The sequence below is a fragment of the Anabas testudineus genome, chromosome 3 (assembly GCF_900324465.2).
Source record: "Anabas testudineus chromosome 3, fAnaTes1.2, whole genome shotgun sequence".
Taxonomy (NCBI): Eukaryota; Metazoa; Chordata; class Actinopteri; order Anabantiformes; family Anabantidae; genus Anabas; species Anabas testudineus.
In genome coordinates this window covers 7,252,552-7,272,527 of record NC_046612.1, presented here as the reverse complement: position 1 = coordinate 7,272,527, position 19,976 = coordinate 7,252,552, and the positions used below count along the sequence as shown (strand labels likewise).

Below are 19,976 nucleotides of genomic sequence, written 5' to 3'. Positions count from 1 at the left end.
CGCCCCAGATTTACAAACAATGACAACAGACCCACTGTTGATCTTAGTTATTTATTATCCTGGTAACTTCTAATCAGGTTGAATGTCCCTCGTCTATAAGGCATTTTGTTATATATTTCACCATATACAATATGTGACTGTGATGTGAAAGGCTACATACATTATTTGGTCATTTATGTAAATAGATGAACATTGAAATCAACACAAATAAGTAACCTAGGTTCACAAACACGTCCCTTTTGCGTGTATGTTAAATATAAACATAATGAGCTGTACAATGAGAATAATATTCTTAGGGTAATTAATTTTAATCATTATTATAATAATTTCAATCAGCCTGACTTGAGTCCACACTGTACATGCATCACAAAGTAAGATCTGGGAGATTTTGCATTAAAGAGAATATGTCTCAGTCTCGATGTGTGTTTCCTACAACAGTGAACATCTCCTTTTGCTACATAGATGACAACTCTCAAACCTTTTTCCCCTTCTTTGTATCAGACTGTATGGGCACATCTACCTTATTCGTGAAAACTGTGTTAAATTATAAAAATAACTACCTGAAATGGGGGTGTGCCTACACCAATGTTTGCAGATTGAATCAAAACCAGTGTCATCTACATGCTTTCTTCCATACTTTGTAGAAAGACTGCTTCTGTTCCATCTAATGTTGCTATGGTCATAATCTGTAACATCTGCGAGCTGCGTGCTGGTACTCGGGCCTTTGTACTGGTAGCTTTATGTCTCTAACCTGAGTGCAACAAACTCCAGCATGTTCTTTTTAAGTGGCACGACCTTTAAACAAATGTACTATCAGAAACAGCCCTTTTATACTTTTACAAATTAACATTATTCAGCTAGTTTAAGAGCAACCGCTACCAAGTTGAGAGAATTCTTTTGGCCATTGTTCAGTTTTTTAAAAGGTAACCAAAACACAATAGCACTCCCGCACAACGTATGTTCTGTAAAAAATGAGGTATGTTTCTCTTCTGTTAGTGCATATCAGTGTAACCAATTACAGCCATTATATGTGCAACAACCAACTTGTCAAAATACTAATTTTACAGCATTTACCCACCATCACTTTACAAGGCGTACAAGAAACCACTTTGAGACATCAAACACACAATATCCTTCTGATCATCATATCAACGAGGGTGAATAGAACACATTACAACAAAAATAGCAACTTCGGGTATTAATGATTGGAGATAGCAAGCTGATGCACAGTACTAAATCTAAAATAATAAGAGGAAAAATGTGTGACGTGCTGTTCTGTGCTTTCTTTCACTTATACAAACACCAACCAACGTAAAATCTTCCAAATCAATTCAGACTAAGTGAAGTTTCATTTTTTAAAAACGTCCACTGGAATGTTTAATCAGCATGTTCACTCGATGGGCCGAGGCGTTAATGAGATGAAAAAAACAAACAAACAAAACAAAAAAAAAAGCACAATATTTGCCTTCTGGTATTTACTTTATGATATTATGTTATTTATGCCCCCAAAATTACTAAGGAGTCAATGAAAAGTGTAGATAGTTAATGTTCTCTAACCCTGTCCAAGGAGATTTTATTTTTTTTATCAGGTAGCCCAAGTTATTACAAGAGGAGCAGCTTAATTCATCGTTTTTTCTATGAAGTTCAACAATGAGGATCTTAAATAAAATACATACATAGACACATAAAGTTGTGATGGAGAAAGTGACTACGGGACAAGGAACAGTGCCAAAGAATTCGAAAAAGACACTCGAGGATGTCCCTTCAATAAAAGAAGAGTATTTGTGATGTGCATGTGAAAAATGCATGGATTGTCTCATTCTGGTAATACGCCTGTTTCCTTTTGTCCTATAAAATATGTTGAAATGTTATAAGGCGTTATATATATATACAAAACATCAGCCTCGTTAGGGCCAAACAAACACAGAGCTCAAACTCTAGCTATCACACAAAGCCCATAAGAAAGGGTTCCCACACAGTAGGTAGCCTGCTGCCTCCACGTCATCGTCCTGTCCCGACATTAAGTTTGTTCTCACTGAACAAACTAATGGAGGCCACTTTATGATCACTGCAAAGACGTCCTGTAACAACTTCCTGTAACTCAGTCTGTAACAGAAGGCTTGAGTCAAGGCATCCGACTGGAATGTATAGATAGAAAAGGTTCTCAGGAGGCAGTACCATGGTACAATAATGGCACAAACCACCAGCTAAATCCAATATAAGACTGCATTAAGTAAATATGTACATCGTGTGTTTGCACACTCAATGCTGCAGTGAAGTGCACACAAGTTAAAAGGTCATACCACAGAAATTCCGTATTAAAAATGTGCATCCTACCTATGATTGACTTACTTTCTACAGATGACAGATGAATTGATCCCTGTCTGAAATTGACAGACTGTACTAGAAAATGTGACTTTGAACTTGACCCGGGGACGACGGGGACGAAGAACTACACCGTCCTAACATTTTACCTAAAGCCTGTTCACAGGTATTAATTGAGTTTTGTAACTTTTCCAAGCTATTTACTGTGGTATTCTGTGGTATTCCTTTTCCAAACCTGGCTGCAGTGGAATTTCTACATCCAGAACCTAACAGAGGAGATTATGATAGTGCCTACACATGCACACACACGCACACACACTCTCTTCAGGAAGCTGCCAGAAGAGACTGCGAGAAAGAAAAGGACCTTTCAGAACTAACATACCCACAAAACTGGATGCGATCTTGTACAAATCGAATCTGCCAAAAACAGCTACTGGTGTCTCACACAGAAACAATGTCAGACTCAGACTAAATATGTCGTTAAAAATCTGCACTGACCATCCCGAACATGAATCACGACATGAAAGACATTAAATGTCCCACATTTGTAGCTCAACTAATACAGCATAAAGATTTGGCTAATTCCAAACTTAAACTTCTTACATCAGTGATGCTCGATAAATGAGACATGTATAGCGCACGCCATTACACCACAGAGCACATGTGTACTGTACATACACACACATGAAAACAAACACACATTCAAACAGAGCAGACTACAACACTGCCATACTCTGGTAAGGCAAATCTGAACAGGGCAAGCTGTGATGAGTATTGTTACGCAACTACAGTATCTAGGGGACACAAATAGTGTTACATTGATTTCCAACAGGCAATATTATGAGAAAAATCCCTTTTAGCTTGCACAAAGAAAAATAAAACCTCTCCCAACCTGTTACATAGATACATGAACGAAAATGTAGATCTTGGCATCAATGGAGAACTTAAAAAAAACGAACACCAAAAAAAAGTGGGTTTGTCTGTGCATGTTTTGTAAATATTGATAGTACAAAAAAGCTTATAAACTGCAATAATTAAAATTAATGAAATTGATGATTTTTGTGGCAATAAACGTAGTGAGAGGGTGACATTTTGTTTCTTCAGATTATGATTTTTGCTTATAAAACACCACCCCAGATAAACATCACAAATATAGTGCACTGTGCAGCTTGTAAGAAAGTTTTGGCCGACTATGAAAGATAAGGGGTAGTTGTTGTTGTTGTAGTGTCCATTGCTCTGATGTCCAGGTTCCACTGAGGTTTGAGGATAGCAGGCACCAGTGGTTTGGGAACAGCAAAACCTCTGTAGGTCGTGTTGTGTCTCTCCTCAATCATCTCCGTCCCTTGTTTGTCATCAACTGTTTGGGCTCCGGTTGTGTGTCCAGTCCATGGAGAAACAAATGCCATCCCCCTCCACAAAGACAAGCAAATGCACAAAACACTCACACTCACACACACACACACACACACACACACACACACACACACACACACACACACACACACTCACACAGACACACTGTATGTTACAAAATAACACATTTGTCTTTATCCTTCGATTCTTTCTTGGATTTGCTAGAGGACTGTTTTCCCGGACTGGGTGTGGCTGCGGCCGCGGCTGCCGTCCCAGTGCCAGCTGCTGCTCTGCCTGCTCCTGCACCTCTGTCCGCCTCGTCCCCCTCGCCAGGCTCCTGCTGACCCTGCTGCATAGACAGAAACAAAGAGAAAAATACAGAAACCTATATGATTTACAAGCAAAGCTTATTGCCTTGATCTGTGAAAAAAGCAAAAGGCCCCAAATGTTTTTAAGGTTCAGTTATAATTATAATACTGTATTTAATTAATACATCTCACATGTGCAACAAGGAGATGCAATGGCAGTGACTATGTCTTTACCTTACAGTGAAGGATGGCAGCGATAAAAATAACAGTAGCTCTGTTTCAGCATTTTCATCATCAGTTCCTCATTCACAGCTCACACTCTTTGATGCAAACAGCCATCTGTTTCCAAAATCCAACATCTTCCCTCCATGTTACATTAAACGCCCCACATTTGTTCAGAGTTCTACTTCTCCTCCCTCTCCCACCTGCTTTTACCTCCCTCCCCACCTGTGCCACTGCCGCCGCCGCTGCCTGCTCCTGCTCTTGCTCCTGGTAGTACTGGGAGGCTCGCCGGTCTTCTTCCTCCTGAAGCTTTTTCGCCAGCTCTAGGTCACTGATGCCCTCGGGGAGCTGCTCCCACTCTAAGTCCTGGCTTTGCTGCTCCTGCTGCAGCGACAGCGCCATCAGATAGTCCTGATAACACAGGAACATGCACAAAGAGACAGCTAAGTTGTCACTGTGACGCTTATATATATTTATATATATGCGGTCTGATTATGCAACAGCTCGGTCTATACCGCACAAAGACCAACACACACAGATACAAGACAAGCACAGTGCACAACATCAGAGTCTTTCTTACAGCTGAGCCAGTTGTGTTAGTTTTAATTCATTTTCATGTGTTGTATTATCTTCACTGTACTTTTTTTTAGGGGCATAATAAAGAAAACCTTTATGCTGGATTTTTCCATTGCATTTTATTATGTATTCAGTGTGCTCTATCCTCTACATTATGTTGAGCCAGTTCCCCACTGAGCACAGGTTTTCTCCAACTGAACTGATCATAAACGGGTAAATTCACTGAATAGATTTCTCTCACCCGGCCTCTCGTGTAGATAGGGAAGTCTAGGTCTGTGTAAGCAAGAAGAATAAAAGTAATTTCCCCAACACTCGTGTCTACTAGTGTGTGTCATTAAGAGTAAAGCAGACAATTTGTCACTGAAGCTCTGTGTTTGGACCACGCTGGCCAACCAAAGAGCAGACAGCTGTGAAACCAGTAAAATGCATAAGGGACGTAAAGGGTAGGCCTTTTATGCGCCAGTGTGATAAATTCACATATGTGAATGCTCTGAGCGTCTTTAGTAACCACTCATACTCTATGGAAACCTAAATCAAACCTATTGTAGAGGAACTTGGGAGAGACTGTTGCAGTTTCTTGTTCTTCTTGTTTCCCTTATTTATTCACTGGGACAGATCTATGCCATTGTGGTGTTTATTGAATTTAAAGGGTTGTTTTCTTTTTGTTTCTCCTTTTCCTCCACACTGAAGCACATCAGGGCTGAGGACACAGTGAAGGACAGAGAGTGTCGTATCTTTGTGAAAATGAGCACCGTGAGTGATTTGATTTAAAGCAATTGAAGGTTTGGTGGTAGGTTATTGCTGGTTCTGCTAGTCTTGCCTGCATCAGTGCTCAGACCTGGTCTATCTGATCCTGCTGGCCTCTGTACACCGTTTCTGGATCCGAGGGAGGTCGCAACCGGAACTCAGAATCACAGAAGTTGCCGTCTCCGTCAACGTTGTGTAGACTCTCCCAGACAACCTTCTCCTCGGTCAGGAAACCTTGGTCTGTAACCAGGAGGTACAGCTGACCCTGGGAAACAAACACATATTAGTTTCACACTACGTACAGACATGTGTGACCTCATGCTTTCTACTGTTAGGACTCACCCACACCACCTATATGCTGTTGTTTATTTATTAAATGTTTGTCGGTCTGCAGCTTAGTGATGAAGAGGCCTTACGCTGTCATGATGGCGACACACACAGCTCACTGTATACACTGACAACAACAGAGTTCTATTCAAAATGAAAATACACAGACTCCCTTCCCCTGCTACAGAGAAGAGGAAGGGTCTGTCCCTGCTGCAGTGACATAACATAATATTGTACAGTTTATCTGTGTAGCTTACATCGGTCTGAGGTACTCTGTGTAGTGAACAACAGAAGGAAAACAGAGAGAGGAGCTTCTAAATTTCCAAACAGGAACTATAAAACATGAAGTTCTGTTTCTGAATCTACTGGAGGCCATAATTAAAAATGTCACACTATTAAAATTTTACTCAAAGGGTTTTTTGGAAAAAATACTATACTATTAATCAAAACTGAACTATTTCTTACTAGATAGATCACAGACAAGCCTTTAATTAAAGCCAGTTTATTATGATTAGCTCACAGACAAAACAGAGCACCCTGAGATTTCAGAGATAGTTTCTCTGAAGTGTGTCTGAACCACGTGTGAACCACAGGAAAGAAACTGTCAGTCAAGTCTAGTTTCACTCTGTGGTCATTTATGACATGCAAGACACAAAAAGTCAAAGAGGTGAAGTTATTCAGACTCATGACTCAGATCACACCACAAGCTCCTGACCCCTTTAAGTCATGGCCGTTTGTACAGTAAGCTTCCCATCTGAATCTGAATTAACAGTTAAAGTGAAGGTGTTGTTGGTGTTTTACCTTGTATTTGATCATTGTGCTGAAGTGGTTATTCCTGAAAAAGACACAGAGCTCTCCCTCCTGTACGGTGGACGTGAGCTCACATAAGCCATGGTATGTCAGCTGAGTGGCTGTGCTGCTCAGAAACTGCTCTGCTACGATACCTAGGACGAGAGAAAGGGAGGTAAAGATTAAATTAGTGATTGATTATCATATGCACAAACTTAAAACATGATGATACCTGAACTTTGTATTGTGTACAGAATGTACAGAGATATAAAAAGTAGTTGAAATTTAACAATTAATTATGATGCTTTACCTCTCGTTGCCCAGTGGAACTTTACTTTAGTTTAGTACTTAAGCTCTTTTTGATTTCCTAAATGTTTTCATCATTAGATCACAGACCACTGCATGAGTCAGCTACAGTCCAAACAAAGAGTCTCTACTCATTCATGGACAGTCACTATTTGGAAACCATGCTATGTCTGTAGTCACTATTTGAACACTGTGGCTCTGCTGCTGGAAGTGAATCCGGCAAAGTGGTTCCATAGTTCCTACAGTGAACCCCATACAGACAGATGGTGGGTGACATCTGTAAGACTTCACAGCTTTCAATTTGGAGCCCTCAAAATCAGTGTGATACTCAAACAGAAAGAAAAGCAGTGAGAGCCACAACTTTCATAGTCTGGAAGACAAAGAAACTATCTACTGAATTCTTGAGTCCATTAAAGCATGAAGCAAAACAAAACTCAGAGATGTGTAGTTTTCCCACAAGTGAATGCAAATTCATCTCTGCATCGTCAAACCACTTACGTCAAGTCCTCAAAGGAATTCATAGACTGGTTACAAATGCAGAAACACAATAGAATCCTCATAGACCAAGGCCTCTGCTTGGCAGCAGCCCAGCTGACAGCAACACAGGAAGCTCAGTGCTGAACAACCATATATTTAGTGAAGTTACTGACAGCTGGTAAGAAAACTGTGAGCTGTGGAAGTAGGTCACATGTGTGTCCTGGTTTCATTTGAACATGGACTGTGGTTTTGTCCAGAATATGTTTGCACTGGACAGTCCTGACTGACAGCTGGGCTTCTTTAAAGCTGCACTTTTAGCAAACACGAACAAAGAAGATGATGATTCCTCACTTCTAAAATTCAAGAGAGAGGGTTTTTCTCAGTTGAATCTCTTGAACTTCAGATTTCTATCTGAAAACTTCTCTCCAAAATGCATTAAAATGTCTCTTTTCTGTACCTCCAAGTGCACAGGGAGGACAGAAAGGAGTGGACTGGGGAGACAGCAGGGGAGTTGGGCAGGTCAGAAACTAGAGCAAATCAAGAGGAAGCACTCACCTTCCCCTGCTAGCTCGCTGTTGTCCGACTGTTTGCACGATATTATCTTCTCCACCAGCTGGTTGTAGCTGCAGTTGCCCACTGCCTTGACAATGTCATGCATCTGCAAACAAAGACAGAAACAGTGGGGAAGAACATTCACCATGCATTAGTGCAGTTTGACTAAAAGTCACAGTAGTCATACAAAATTTATTAGAGAGAAATATTCTAGTGACAAGCAGTTCATACTGAAACTGCTATTACTGTCGAAGCTGCTTTTTGGTGCAGTTCAACTGAATTCTGGGAGTGAACTATTAGTTTCCACACCACAAACAAACCTCATGAAAATGACAACGGCAAAATTTCAGGAGACTCATGTTGATGATAAACAGAGAGAGAGAGAGAGAGAGAAACAGCAGTGATGAGTAAGGTCATCTCACCTGGGGGTCAACCAGCCAGCCATGGTAAAGAGGGATGTCCAGCAGATCAAACACAATGCATTCTGGGGTGTACTCGAAGACTCGCACCCCTGTGAACTTCACATTCACATCCAGACCCGTCTGCAGCTTGTGCAACACGGCCATGGCATCACTCATGTTCTAGCAAACATGGAGGAGAAAAAGGAAACAGACTGATGTTAAAAACTTTGTGAAACTGCATTTGTTCATGTGCATTGTTCACAATATACCGAACCAACAGCTGCATCCAGTCCAGATGTTCCCATGTACTGTCGTGTTTCTTACATTCTTCCCGTTTGTCTGCACGCAGTTTGCATAGCTGCAGTTCTCTGAGACACTACTGAAGCTTCTGCTGCCCTTTATGTCCGTTCAGCAAACAAATTAACTTCCACACACTCAGCTTCATTAGGTTTTGTCAAATGTGTCTGTTTTCCAGCTACTTGACTGTGACTATGTTTTGATATTTATTAAGTTTTTGCTCTGCTTATTGTCAATCACACCACAACCACAGGAAGAAATGGATGTCTCTGCCAGGAAACCACTTGATATTAAATTTCTGTATGGGCTTTCAGAGTCATCATCATGAGACATGATACTTCGCTTGTGTAATGTTAACAACGAACAACGGACAAAATAACAAGTCCACAGGTCAGTTTAATGCACTTCAATACAATTCAATTCAATACTTCTGCAACAACCACCACCTTTGTTTGATTGGAGGGGAATTTTTGTCTTTATTTTTGAAAGAGGACGTGAGAGACAAGACAGGAAGTGGAGGTAGAGAGAGAGGAGGAGGAGGATAAGCAAGTTTCCAATTTCTAATAGTTTCTCAGGACTCAAACATCTACAGTGTTAATCCACATGGTAACAAACCACCACACTGTTCATCCTACAGATTAGCTCTCACTAATACCTCTAGTGTAGGTCTAAATTAGTTATGTAAGTGTAGAGACGTTCACAACAGAACAATTAGAATTCATTTGATGGTTAACATTTTTACAGTTACAGTAACAAAATATCAACTTTCAGTGATTTTATTAACTTGTCATGTCTTTATGTCCAGATGATGGGAGATGAGTCACAGTAGCAGACGGTATGCACTGACGTCACTCCATCACATGATGCCAACCCCCCTCTCTTGGTGGCTATGAACAGACTGAGCTTTGACTCCGGTAATCACAGCTCAGAGCTATATTCTAATAGTTTGTCTGTAGGTTTTTAAATGTATTAAATGTTTCATCCTGTAAAGTGAATGCTGAATTTGGACCTTGAGAAAGTGCTCTATGGCTTCCCCTTGATCATCCAGTCGATTCCATAACAGCACTTTACCACCTCACTGCTCTTTTCTATGTTTTTTACTCAGATAAATGCAGAATGGAAGAAACCGACTGTTGCAGCTGTGGTTTCACTAAAATATTCTGCAATTTAAGGAAATACTTCACTTTAGGTTTCTGTTTAAAAAATTCAAGATGTTCACACAAATGTTTTTATTAAAATAAAGCTACCACTGGATTCCTGCAGGTTTTAATTGGACTGTTTTTAATTGTATTTGGTCTTCTCCAGTGCTGATGTGGCACAAATGGAAAAATATCATTCCATGCTGCTTTTTGCTTTTTACTGATCAGTGTTTGAAAATCTGAAAATAGTTTTCATTTGAGACATAAAAACTAGATTTTAAGTCTAGATTAATTACATGGCTAAATAGAATCAGCACAATGTGCCCAGTCACAGGTGAATGGTGTTTGATTAATTTATTTTTGGTTAGAAAAGTCATAATGTGTAGCTGGATTTGCTCAGGTTGAGCGAGTTGCATTTCAGTGGATCTAAATAGATATTTATGTAATAATTAAAATGCTATTTTTTGTGCTACTCAAAAAAGTATAACAGTTAGTTTTAAAATGACATTTTTCAGGTTTTATCTCCAGTAGTAGAGGTGTGAAAAGGTGCTTGAAATAGCGAGAAAGAATTCCTCAAATAACAAAACGGCTGAGAAGAGTGATTGTTTCCAGTAAAATGACCATTCATCATATAATGATTTCATTAGCAGACAAACCTTTTACTGCACTGTATTAGCAGTATAGAATATGCTTCACATACACATTACATCATATGTATGTGTATCCACCACACACCTGAGAACCCGATGAAACAGACTAATTCTTGTGTTCAGCCTCACAGCAATGTTTCCCATCTGGTTCTAAACCTCTGCAGCGTTTTAACTCTGGGATCAGAATAAGCCTCGCAGCTGAGCACTGCAACGCGCTACAAGGCTATTATGAGTACGCTGATTTCAGTGATTTCAGCCGAAACTCTATCAATACACTTCTAGAGTCCGTGGGGATACAAGGCAAAACCAATTACTTTACTGATAACAGAACAAAAAGCCTGAGTCTACTCTATTTGCACTTGAAATGGGGCCGAATGATGATTCAGTTATCACCATTTATCTTCTTTTGGTTGTATTATAAAATCGTCATCTTATGTTTACTGTCATTTTTAAATGACTGTTAAATTGTAGAAAAATACCAAATGAGCACATGAAGCAAAGTGTATTTTCCATATTATTGTCAATATTTAAAACATATTCTTGTCAATACAGCAATGCTACTTTCAGCTGCTTTACACTGCTCAACTACTTCTTACCCTGACTCGTCACTTCGCCAACACTGATGAAATTGTGAATGTGAAAGTTTCATCTTCTATGATTTATTGCAATTCTGTTGTGTACATTATGAACTGTCATATAGATTTTTTTTATTCTCAAAATCTGAGTGTGTCATTCAGGCTCCATCTATCACATAAATAATAAGTCATTTTAAAACAACCTTGCTAATGTTTTTACACCCGTATATTTGTATGTACATTCATTCTGCTTATATTCATCTACATGCTGCCTCTTTACAGACTTTCACCATGCGCATGCAGACAGGCCTTCCCCACTAGACAGAAACCTAATAATCTAACATCCCCTTTCTGACACTTATACTCGTATCTATTCTATCAAAATGACGATGCCTATTATTGTTGTTTGATGTTTATGCTTTCTGTTGACACTAAATTCATTGTACTTGCTACTTGGTGAATAAATCTGTTTCTGATTCTGTTCGCTCACTGCACAGTGTGCGGACTACACTCTTCAGTTTACAGTAGAGATACTATATGTCCCCCGAGCAGTGAGCTGCTGCAGCTCTGAGGTGGAGAGCAGAGGTGAAAATCCTTCAGCTGGCCCCTCTGAGTGTGTGGATTAGGACACTTTCGAGCAGCAGTAATGGCAGGATTAGCAGGGCTGTGTAATGGACCACATCTCTTCACTTTAGGGCAGAGGGATCCGACAGCAGATGAGCACTTGGAGATCGGATGATTAGCACTGCATCACTCGTGTTATCTGTGCTTGTGTTGGATGCAGTTTCACAGTATAACATTAGCACAATACTCTGCTAGCCTTTCTGTATTTTTACTTTCACTCTCCAGTGTATGTGCTTAAGCGAAGGCCTCTGCTTCTCTCTGTTTATTGATTTTCCACCACAATTTAACTAAAAAGAAAATACTGTAGATATGATTAACAGGTAGCTGAATGAATATGGTATTATGGTGCCAAGATGAAGAATATGGTTTCTACAAGGCTTTTATTTGTTTACATGACAGTTGTAGTCGGTCTCATGAACCTATTCCCATGGAATAGAAACTTGGAGCAGCCAAGAAAACAAATTATAACCAAGTCTCACAATATAAAAATATGCTGTCTTAAGAAAAAGTAATGACAGTAATTTCCTGATTTTTTGAATAAAGTGGTGATGAAATGTGATCTGATCTTCACTAAAGTCACAAATATCATCAAGCACAGTATGTCTAAGCTGATAAAACACAGTCTCTCGAGCTCAGTTCACAGCATGTTTATTGGGTTGAGGTCTGGGTTCTGACTGGGTCAATCTAAAAGATGGATTTTCTTTCTCCAAAGTCATTCTGTAGTAGATTTACTGTTGTACTGAATCACCCAACTTCTAAGTTGATGGAGCAGAGTGTTGTTAATTTTTCTTTAGATTGTATTCAAACATAAATGTTTTCCTCATGTTGCATTCTGAGTTTAAAGCTAAAGTTTCTGAGCGACAGTCTCTAGCTGGGAAATACAAACTGAGGTTGATACAGTGAGTAAAATATTTATATTTATAATTTTTCAATGAGAATTATATGAGGCAATTAAACTGTCATGTGAGTGCTTGCTGATGCATATTTTATGAGTCTGTCTCTTTTCTAGTCTATAAAAATATACACAGCAATGTTTGAACCTAAAAACCCAACATATCAGCCACTGAAGTACAAAAGAAATGTCATGACCCATCGGTGGAAGATGTACGTCATCAACATTTTAATATCCTATAGTGTGGGCACACAGCAGCTCTCAGTGCTCTACATGTTTGTTTTAAGTATCATCGAGCTAATGTACAAGGACGGCAGAACACCTTTAAACGTAATATGATCCAGTGCAGCACCTCCGCTGGCCTAAAAATGGCTGCGAAGGTGAATCAGCTCCTTTCTGACTTAACATAAATTGATAAAGACTTTTATAAAGATGCTTTTATGTTAGACTGCAGATTGAAATGCACCTAACACACCGTTAACTCTGTGTTTAGCTTCATCCCTGATTGTATAATTAGATGGATTCTGCTTAAATGAAATCAGTGTTCAAAACCACAACCGGCACAACTCATGGCGCACTCCCCCCCATTACTCACCCATTCGGTGCTCTGCTCTCCACATGGAGCTAATAAAATGAGCTCTATTTCATTTTATAGGCTTTCATGAATCTGACATTAAAACAAAACATTTCTTTGTCTCCATCATCGTCGTTTATCATTATGTTTTCATCTCAATTAATGCGTCCGCCTTCTCATGCACATGTAGATTTATATTCAGAAGCACTTTAATACGATTACCAGTGTGTCAACCAAACACATATGTATGAAAAAAGAAATTGCATTCATTCATCATCAACACTGGCATTGGCAGGATTGGAAAGAAACCCACGCTGGGATTTTGTCATCTTTACTCAGCCCAGAAGAAACGGCCATTACAGCAAATTACACCAAATTCAAACTAAAGGCTTCTCCAACATGATAACACTCTTCCTCCGATGGCTGAACATGCATCATGAATGAAATGCCTTGTAGGTTGTTGCTGAGCTGGGTCCACTGAGACAAAAGCTGAGCAAAACTACACTCTCACTTCCACAGCTCCACCGAGTAAATATTTAACAATAGCTAAAGAGCTGCCGTGCAAACTGCTATTTTAATCCTCATACACTCCTGTGACAGAAGATGTTTTTTTAAGCTGAATTTATAAATAGAACAACGTCTGAACTTTTGCAGCTCTTTTTAAAAGCCTGCGAAGCTCCAGTCGTATTTTATAACAATCCAATGAGCAGTAAAAACATATTTCACCTTTTATTTGAGATGCACGTGAACACACCTTGGATTCTAGCATCCCAGGGACCAACCCACTGTTGTCTCCAACAGAGCACTGACACACACACACAAAGACACCCACTTGCAAAATAGTGTCCAGGATTAGACTGTCGTAATTACTATGCTACAAAACTCTCACCACTCCCATACTTTGACTGTGCATTCTGAGGACACCGCTGATTTATTTAGGCGCTTGTATTTCAGCTCAACTTAAATTTAGCGTTCCAGTGAGTTAGCTGCACATTACTTTTCCTCCGCTCTAAATGAGGGACAAGTGTGGCTTCAAATCATTCACAGATGTGCTGGTGCCCCTCCCACATCTTAGGCAGGCAGTGGAGATGGGAGGAAGCAGGGGAGCTGAAGCTCGAACACCACCATCTCCAAGTGCCTCTCAGACAAGACTCTCACTCACACACACACCACACACACACACACCCTCAGTAATAGCCGGGAGCTGAACCCATCCATGCATCTCTAAGCATTTACTGCCATGTGAAACAACATAATCCGACACTTCTGACCCCTGTTGTTCCCTGGGCATCGCAAGACACGTGTTATGTAACCTATAGAGCAGTGGAAAGAAAGCTAAGCTGCAGTTGTTATGCGGTTTGCCAATCACCCCATGCTTATTTCCATATTACGGAACATCCGCTGACCTTCTCTGCTAACTCAATGCAAATATGTTTGTTTAATCATCAGGCTACAAGGAGTGAGTGTGCACCTCACTTTATACACAACATTAGAGTACTGCCCCCACTCAATTTTGTAAATGGGGACAGAAACTGAGAAATTATAACCTTGTAAAAGCAGAATTTGTGGCAGAGCTGCTGTATTGGATTGCATTACATTGTACAGGTGTACGTAATAAAGTGTCCAATGAGTGTAAAGCAATAATGGCAGTGAGGACAGCTGAGATATGTCAGTGTGTCAATGAGGCAAAGTGAGAGTAAATGTGCACAGTTATGGTTTGGACACACACAGGGAGAGGAAGAGGATGTGCCCTCCCTGAGTACCGTAAACAGCACTGTACTGTGATTAAACAGGTCTTACCTGCTCATAGTTTAGCCGCTGAGCCTCCGATATCTCTTTAGGCTTGGTTTCCAGGATGTAGTCTCCTGCACGTGAACAGAAAGAGACACACGTTATGATACACGGAGCTAAATTGTACTGAAAGTGCCTTGGATTGATACTATTTATGACAATGGAAGAGTAGCTTCAGTACTCTGCAGGATGGAATAGATGTTTTGAGATTGAGATACTACTACAAAAGCTGTGCCACATACGTGGGATCAGCCGAGCCTCTGTCCACTCGGCTCTGCAGCAGCAGGGACTGAGTCAGAGAGCACAACTACACACATGCTTCCTTCTTACAAACCACAGCGCAGTTATTTACAAAACAAATGCAGACATTATGCTACATCATAGGTAAGTGGTCAACAAGGGAAACCAAGCTGACCATGAGACCAGAGCCACGTGTTTGGTTTTGTTGTCATCTGTTGCCACTACTTTTTTTAAGTTGTTCATCTAATACACTTCTTTAAAGGTGACTGAATATGACATCATCTGGAGGAGTTTATTTCACATAATGTGGTGGTTCACACTATGAAGGTTGCAGATACTTTACTAGATAAAATTCCAGGAAGATCAAAATCTGTGAAGTCGCCCTTTAAATTAATTTCCTTGCTTTAAAAAACATTTAAAGTATTTCACATAGATTGAAAACCAAATGAAGTCTCGCTATATAAATACATTTCTGCAGTGACTTTGGAGGTTTTACTGCAATCTACTCCTTACTTTTTAAACCCCCGGAGTAAGTATTTTTCAAAATGTTTCACAGAGTCATTAATTTATTATGAACTGGCAAGAGTATCGTGCTGCACAACACATACTTTTCCTGACAATTACTCAGAGGAATACCATCAGCCTCTAGTCATCAACAGCTATGTTAAATGAAAACAGCTACACATGGAGGAAAAGAAAAAATACTTTCATATGTATTTTGCTAAAGCAAATAGAATAAATGGAGTACATCCAGGAAAATAGTCCTTTCTTCTAATTAGTGCTTTATAAAGTTAATTTAATAAGGGAAATAACGTCCTATCGAAGCAGAGAATACAGTGGATGTTACTATGAGAAAGTGTAGACGTCTTTGTCTCTCTCCTCGACTCATCACAGATAATGAAATACTGTAATGAACAAAGGGCTCGGGCTTCTGCAGCTGCAGCAGCACATGTGCACTCAAGTTTCACAAAGTGTTTGGACTGAGCACCAGAGTGCCTGCTTGTTGGAAACAGCCTCCTGACGTGGTTGTTATGCTGTCACCCAAGATGAAGATCTTAGTGCAAGTCAAGATTTTATCCAGCAGGGGGCTAGACAGCTGAGTGGTTTCACTACAGTATGTCTACAGCAGGGAAAACCCCTTGCTGCTCTGTACTCCAGTGAACTGTGGACTCACTCATCTCTAGTCCTCCCTTAATATGTCCATCTGTCTGTCTCTTTGTGTCTGGATCACTGGCATGCTGATTGGCGACCACCTCGAACGATGAAACACCACATCTGAACTTCATGGCCCCTTAATAATCCTGTATGTTTGTGTCTATATGCTCTGAGTTCTGACGTTATCAAGCAGACCCTGAACGTCACACTACCTTTACTTTGTGTGCTGTAATTACATGCATGAATAAGGAGAAGCCATCCTCATAAATACCATAAAAACAGGCACATTTAGAGAAAAAAAACATGCATTTAACTGCGTAACATACAAATTCAACAATCACTGTAATGGGAATGAATTCACATATGTGTCTGTGATGTGGAATTATTCCATCCACTCAGCCCAACAGATACTGGAGGCCATTACAGAGCTGAGTGAAGACACTACCGAGCAGCGGGGAGTGAGGAGCAGCTCTTCCTCTAAAGAACCCCTGCCGTAATCAGACACCGCGCTGATATTGTCAAGCAATTTTAATTATGAAGAGCACGAGACATCCAAGGATGAGATAGATCCCGTTTCCTTCCCAACAGCAGAGGATTGGTTCATGGGAAATTCCACTGTTCTGGTCTCTTCCTCTCTGTTGACTCAGGAATATATATATAGGCTAAATATATGACTTTAAGTATGTAACCACTCGTTTGAGGGGATGTGAAACACAAGAATGTTTACTTGGCTGCTGAAATTCAATGCTAGTGGCTTCATGGGCTAGTATGTTTCCAGAGGGCAACACTAATTCAAGTTGGTAGGCCTCTGTAAAAACATATTATTACTGTAATAAGCTACTTTATAAATGTGCCATTTCTGCAAATTATAAATTATAGAGGAACCAGGTAGCAGAATGGTTACAGCCTGTCTGTTTCATGTCTGCCTCTTCATGATAACTGGAAACATCTTTCAAAATCATTATTGTTATTAATGTTATTATTATTGTTATTATAAGCCAAACAAAGGAGCAAATCAGAAGAGGAACAGATCATGGTTTAATATGATCCTTTCCCCTTTTTAAATCCATCATGTGCTATCAACTTGTTCTTGTGCAACAGCTTTAACAGGAACACTCACCAAGATACTCCATCAGTTGCTCTGCGGTTATGATTTCCATCATAGGTGGCATCTTGACCTGCACCATAGGTTAACATGGACACACGTTGGTTAATTTATCACCCACTTATCCAACAGTGCAGTGCAACAAAACTACTAGTACACTGACGTGTGGTCTAATGCTGAATTGGAGATATGTGCACAGTGCATGCTGAGGAAGAGCTCTTCCTCCCAGCCTTTACCTTCCACGCCAGCAGGAGGACATTCATAATGGCCAGTAAGGGACAGGGGCCGTTCTCGTTCTGGGTGATGATCGGCGTGTTCTCCTCCCTCCACTTGATCCACTTAATGTGGTAAATGGACTGGCCGGCGGCCCGGTCCTTAGCGCAGGAAGTCTTTGTCCCATCAGTGCCGTACTCGCTCTGCAGGGCCAGGGCCAGCCCTCTGTCCTCCAGCCCCTCGCTGTTCAGGTCGGAGCTCGGACACGAGTTGAGGTTGGAGAAGGACTCGAGTGAATCTATGCTTCGGGACTCTCCCCCGAGGCTGGGATCGGGGTCACTCCCACTCGGCAATCCCTCTGATAAGGTAGCAGACAGCCCGGACTTGACTGTGGCTGCAGCGTCGGGACACAGATGGGTCGGTTTAGCAAGTTTGGTCGCATCACCGTCTGCGCCAGACGAGACCTCCGGCTGCACACGTGTGCTCCCCTCCTCGGCGGGAGGTGAGGACGAGCCGTCGGTTTGGTTGTTTACTAACTTTGAGGCACCACCCTCGCTATCTTCTGCAGCCAGCACCGAGTCATGCCCCATCCCGTTACTGATCTGATCCCCGGACCACGATCCGCTCGCCTCGGCGTCCTTCTGGTCCTCCTGCACACGGAGCACGTCGGTGCCCTGTCGCTCGCCTCTCTCCCCGGCGGTGGAGAGGACGCTGCCGTCGCTGGGAGCCCTGACATCCGCGGTGCTGTTGTTCCAACTGTCGTTCACCAAAGTGCTGAGAGCAGCCTCACTAGTCTTGCATTTCTCGGCTGCTCCTTTCACGACACCGACAGCGGTCACGTCGACCATCTCTCCCGCGATCGTGGCACACACCGTGCTCCCGTCGGTGTCTCGGTGCAGGTTCGCATTTTTCTCCATTTCGATTCACGGGCTGTCGACAGGTTTTTTAGCTAAATTGCAGCAGCAGCAGCTTCGGTCCCAAAGACGCCATGACAACTCCGCGAGTGACGTCATAAGAGTGAATCGCTTTCAGGCCGAGCGGAGGGGAGGGGGAGGCGGTGCGTTTGAGTGCGCTCGTATTCTGTAAACTCTTTCAGTGACTTGACCTATAACCGATTTTCGTGAAGCTGGAACTAAGCACATTTTCTTAAGTCCTGCACATGTATATGTCCATTTATGCTACGTTTACAAAAACTCAATCAACTAATAAATGGTAATGTATTACTATAGATTAAACTGTAAACCACTTTAGTGATGCTTGCGCATTAAAACATGATCCTAGTTTATCAAGTCTCCTTAGTTCTCCTGTAATTATCCATCATGTCATTACTGGCATGCTTTTAATGTAAGTTATGGGAGACAAACTCCATTATTTTACTAATGTGCAAAAATGTATTAAAACGTTTATCTGAAGACATTATCCAACTTCAGTTAAAGTGTCTTCCAAGGTTGCACTCTTTCTGTCCCCTCTTTTTGTTCCTAATTTTCAATTGCAGCTTAACAGATGCATTTTTCTACTTGTGGAAAGTATCCACTTTCATTTAAGCTTCAGATGCAAAGTCTTGCACAGAACAAGGGCTGTGCATATTAGATGAGCAAGAAACAATCAATTCAGGGCCAATATTAAGTAGAGGAACAGTTTAAACTAGAAGAACCTCTTTCTGTATCAATGACGTGATTTTTTAAAGCAGACGTGAAGCAAACATAATAAAATGGATCCATTTATAAGTAAATAGCTGTATAATTATGTTGTTAACTATTCCTTATTGATGCAAACCTCTCTGAACACAGACAAATGTGGCATACAGTTCAAGCTATTTTGAATTCTAGGGTATAAAGCTCATCACATTGATTGTTTACTTTTATTTCTGCATGCCATGAAAGCCGCATGTAGTCATAAAAGCTGTAATATCGTTTAATAGGCTTCTTTATTATGTATATCCTGTGTTCAGGTTATTAAAGATTTAAAGTATGTGAACAGGCTAAAACAATTGTACAGTGTGCAGCTCGCTGCTTTTTCAAGGCTTTGACATGTGTAAGTGCCGCTTTTTACGAGGACACCTGAAGTATGGAGTGAACCTGCCGTCGCCGTGACCGCCTTACGTGCTTGTGGACGCGCATTTGTGAGGCCATAATAATCTCACATCTCTTCGCTAGTCCCCACAGCTAAAACGAGACTTTGTTAATTAAGACGCAGTCATTAACCGTGAGATATACCGCATTCACACTTTATAATACAAGTATTTTCTATTTCTATGTTATTTCTTCTATTTACTTTTTTTTACCACTTGTTTTTTCTCTGTGCAGTGAAGCTGAAAATAATTTTCCACAACATGAAC

General features: G+C 40.8%; 1 protein-coding gene across 5 annotated transcripts; it reads right to left on the bottom strand.

The window, feature by feature from the left end:
- Window positions 1–35: 35 nt before the first annotated feature.
- Window positions 36–18,665, bottom strand: mindy2 (MINDY lysine 48 deubiquitinase 2). 5 transcript variants are annotated; one of them, XM_026378507.2, is made up of 10 exons: window positions 17,662–18,665; window positions 17,441–17,498; window positions 14,935–14,999; window positions 8,405–8,563; window positions 7,986–8,088; window positions 6,660–6,802; window positions 5,623–5,796; window positions 4,422–4,619; window positions 3,810–4,027; window positions 36–3,767 (listed from the first exon to the last, which is right to left on the bottom strand). In XM_026378507.2, exons 1-9 carry the CDS (start codon window positions 18,553–18,555, stop codon window positions 3,851–3,853), a joined length of 1,971 nt encoding a protein of 656 aa, XP_026234292.1. In that variant the 5' UTR covers window positions 18,556–18,665; the 3' UTR covers window positions 36–3,767; window positions 3,810–3,850. The 5 variants fall into 5 exon arrangements, with proteins under 5 accessions (XP_026234292.1, XP_026234291.1, XP_026234293.1 ...); XM_026378506.2 differs by having other exon boundaries at window positions 36–4,027; XM_026378508.2 differs by having other exon boundaries at window positions 36–4,027; window positions 4,434–4,619.
- Between the last annotated feature and the right edge of the window lie 1,311 nt (window positions 18,666–19,976).